Raw genomic sequence first — 3,318 nt, 5'->3', positions numbered from 1 at the left:
GAGTCAACTCGAGCGAGTTTTTGCACCATGTTCTATAGTAATGTAGAAAAAAATACTTAACATGAAATAGTAACTATGGTTTTACGAATGATGCCAAGAATTAAGATAAAAAATATTTGGAGATTATAAAAGTTCAGTTAAAATGATTAAATAAGTTATAATTTCATAGAAATGGAGCAAAAAGTACCTTTATTTCTCAAACACGAGCCTCTTGTTGTGGCTTTCTGTTGTTCAGTTTGAGTTTCTAACGCCAAACGCACACGTCTTACTTGTACTCGAGCTTGAACAATAATCAACCATTAATGGTTGTGCTCTCTTATTACAGAAGCTTGTAGAGAGAGAGAAAGGGGGAAAAAAGTAGGGTTTATAGAAAAATTGAGAGAGGAATTGAAAAGAGGCAAAAAAATTTTGGAGATACAAAAATAGTGGTTAGCAGAATTTTCAAATGACAGGGTAAAAGGCTGTATTTTAAAGTGTAAAAATTTCGCCCATTTATTACTTGTTCTAAGATTTCAAAATAAATGATCAATTTCTAAATTAAAAATTCTAAACTTGCCAAATTAACTTATATATGCATAACTATAAATTATAAAAAATTTATATTATGAAAAATACACAATTAGACAGTTCAAATAAAATTTCACTTAATTATACAGTTTCTTATATATTAAGTGTCATGTATAAAATAAGCTTTAATTGTAAAGCAGTAGCAAAAATACTTATGTTAGAAGGTGAAAATGTTTGCCAAAACCGTTACGATGCTAAGAACGATACAAACAACAATGAACAAAACAACGTTTGACAATGTAAACTAATCAAAAGAGACACAAGGATTTAAGGAGGTTCACCCAATGATGGCTACGTCCTCCGTGGTGTGTAGTTTCTGTTTATATTATATCAAGAATGTATAAACAACACTTACAAATGAAGAATTATAATTGAGTAAGAGATAAAACAAAAGGCTATGTGTTTGGCTTAGGGGTTGTGTATGTGTTTGATGTGTGAGTATGAGAGCTCTATATATAGTACTAGGTACATGAATGTCAATAGCTCACTTGAATATAGTATTAATATAGAGTAATGAATAATATGAAATAACTCCAAGAACTTGAAAGGTCGAAAAACAGCATCCCATGCACATCAGAGGATCCGCTCGACCGAAATAGGGAGCTCGCTCGGTCGAGCGGCTCGGTCGAGCGAGCATTAGCTGCATTCTGGAGCATTCTGTCTGACCGCTCGACCTACCAATAAGGCTCGCTCGGTCGAGGGGGTAGGTCTAGCGACCTCTCAACTTCCTCTGTTATAATTCTGATCGAGTTACCATAAATCAAATCCTTTCTACTTCTTCATTAATCTTCATTAACACCAATAATTTTCATGAATACTTTTTACATAATTACACCCTTTTGGATTCCACAAACCAAGAGTCACACACATGAATACACATTTTAAATGTGCACTCAAGTCACACATACCATTCATAACATAAGGAACTAATATTAGATTTGTACTGTTTTGAAACATAGTTCTTCATTCTAACACGTAAAATACTTGACAAAAAAAGAATATTTTTCTCGTTATTATCTTAGAGAAGAATCAAGTAACCAACAAACAAAAGGAAGAGTAAATTCCACTAAAAGATCATTAGCTCAAATAGTTAATGTATATTCTGTAAGTAATACTTTTGTCACAGCCGCCCCTTTTGATTGTTATTTGCATGTGAAATGAAAAAGATGTTCAAAATTCAGGCAATTCAGATTCTCCACTAGCTTGAACGAACACATCTAACCAAAACTCCATGTTTTCGTCTCCACAATATTGTAGCCCACCATTGTTATTGTTATTTTCACAGTAATCTACTGTTTCTGGTGTTTCTTGTTTTACTTCATGTAGAGATTCGTAATCAAAATCCAAAAGTTCTGAAAACGCGTTATAATCAAATGAAGACTCCCAAAATGAGTCATCAATTATTGGGTTATAATCCATTGAATTATCCGAGCTTTGGGTCGGGGCTGCTGTGTCGTTTGTTGACAAATCAACACTTGAAACCTCATTTGCGCTGGAAGAAAAGTCTTCACTTGTAGTGTAAGATTCTTGGGGAGAACTCCAATTTGATTCGGCCGTCGTTGTTGTTGTTGTAATGTTGTTGACATTAATGCCACGGGTTTTTCGAGGCTTTTTGGGTTGGTTTTGGTTAAGCCTTTTCTTCAAGTGGGTGTGCCATACGTTTTTTATTTCATTGTCTGTTCTTCCTGGTAGTCTAGCCGCTATGGCTGACCATCTGCAAATTAAAAAAAATAAATTTATTTTACTGCATTCCAACTAAAGAAAGACGTACATATTAAATTAAGATAGACTTATTGTGAATGTCAGCATATTAACAGAAAAAAGAAGATGCATACACTTCATAAGCTAATGAGATATATACCATCCCAAAACCATATGAATATGGAAAGAAAATCTTCAATAGCTTGTAAAGTATATACAACTTCTTTTTATCCCAACAACACAAAAAGAGATAGAGAGTTTTCTACGATGAAAGAGAAATAATATACCTATTGCCCATCATTTCATGGAGTTGAATAATAGTATCCTCTTCTTCTCTTGAGAAATTTCCTCTTTTGATATCGGGTTTTAGATAATTTATCCATCTCAGTCTACAACTTTTCCCACATCTTAATAATCCTGCATTAGAAACAAAATTAAGAAAAATTATTAGTTGAACTAAATAATTAATTAAATTAGCATCAGTATTATTATAAAAAAAATGAAAAATGTATGTGGATATAAAATTACCAGCTTGTTTAGGGAGGGCACGCCAATTGCTATGGCCATAAAGATGAATAAAATTGATCAAAACTTGATCTTCTTCAGGAGTCCATGGACCCTTCTTAAGACCAACCTTATCACAACAAGGAGCTCTTCCCATTTTCTTTCTTTTTTTTTTTTTTTTTTTTATAAATAATAATAATTTTTTTTTTCCTCTTCCTTTGATCTTATTGTTATTGTTGTTATAGTTTTAATAAATTCTCTTCTTAAGCTAAAAAAAAATGAATGTATAAAGAAACTTGGAAAACTTGTTGTAAACCCACAGATAAAGGGGTATATATATAGGTGGAAATGGAATGGAGGGGTTGGATCGGATGTTGGATGTTGACACTTAAATAAAGATAAAGCTAGTAATACTAATTAGTGTTACTTTGAATGGTCCAAAATATTCAAGTGCTAAAAAGTATAGTCATAATAAAATAATATTATTAATAATTACTATGTTTTTTACTATGATATTCATTCAAATTAAAAGACATACATCTTTCT

At 32.0% G+C, this 3,318-nt stretch overlaps 1 protein-coding gene across 1 annotated transcript; it reads right to left on the bottom strand.

The window, feature by feature from the left end:
- Positions 1 to 1,323: 1,323 nt before the first annotated feature.
- LOC130809453 (transcription factor MYB14-like) lies at positions 1,324 to 3,087 on the bottom strand. The gene is made up of 3 exons (XM_057675247.1): positions 2,797 to 3,087; positions 2,556 to 2,685; positions 1,324 to 2,281 (listed from the first exon to the last, which is right to left on the bottom strand). The coding sequence occupies exons 1-3, from the start codon at positions 2,927 to 2,929 to the stop codon at positions 1,738 to 1,740; spliced, it is 807 nt and encodes a 268-aa protein (XP_057531230.1). The 5' UTR covers positions 2,930 to 3,087; the 3' UTR covers positions 1,324 to 1,737.
- Between the last annotated feature and the right edge of the window lie 231 nt (positions 3,088 to 3,318).

The sequence above is a fragment of the Amaranthus tricolor genome, chromosome 1 (genome assembly GCF_026212465.1).
Source record: "Amaranthus tricolor cultivar Red isolate AtriRed21 chromosome 1, ASM2621246v1, whole genome shotgun sequence".
NCBI classification, from domain to species: Eukaryota; Viridiplantae; Streptophyta; class Magnoliopsida; order Caryophyllales; family Amaranthaceae; genus Amaranthus; species Amaranthus tricolor.
The sequence above is the reverse complement of the archived record's forward strand: the minus strand, read 5'-3'. Positions and strand labels throughout refer to the sequence as shown.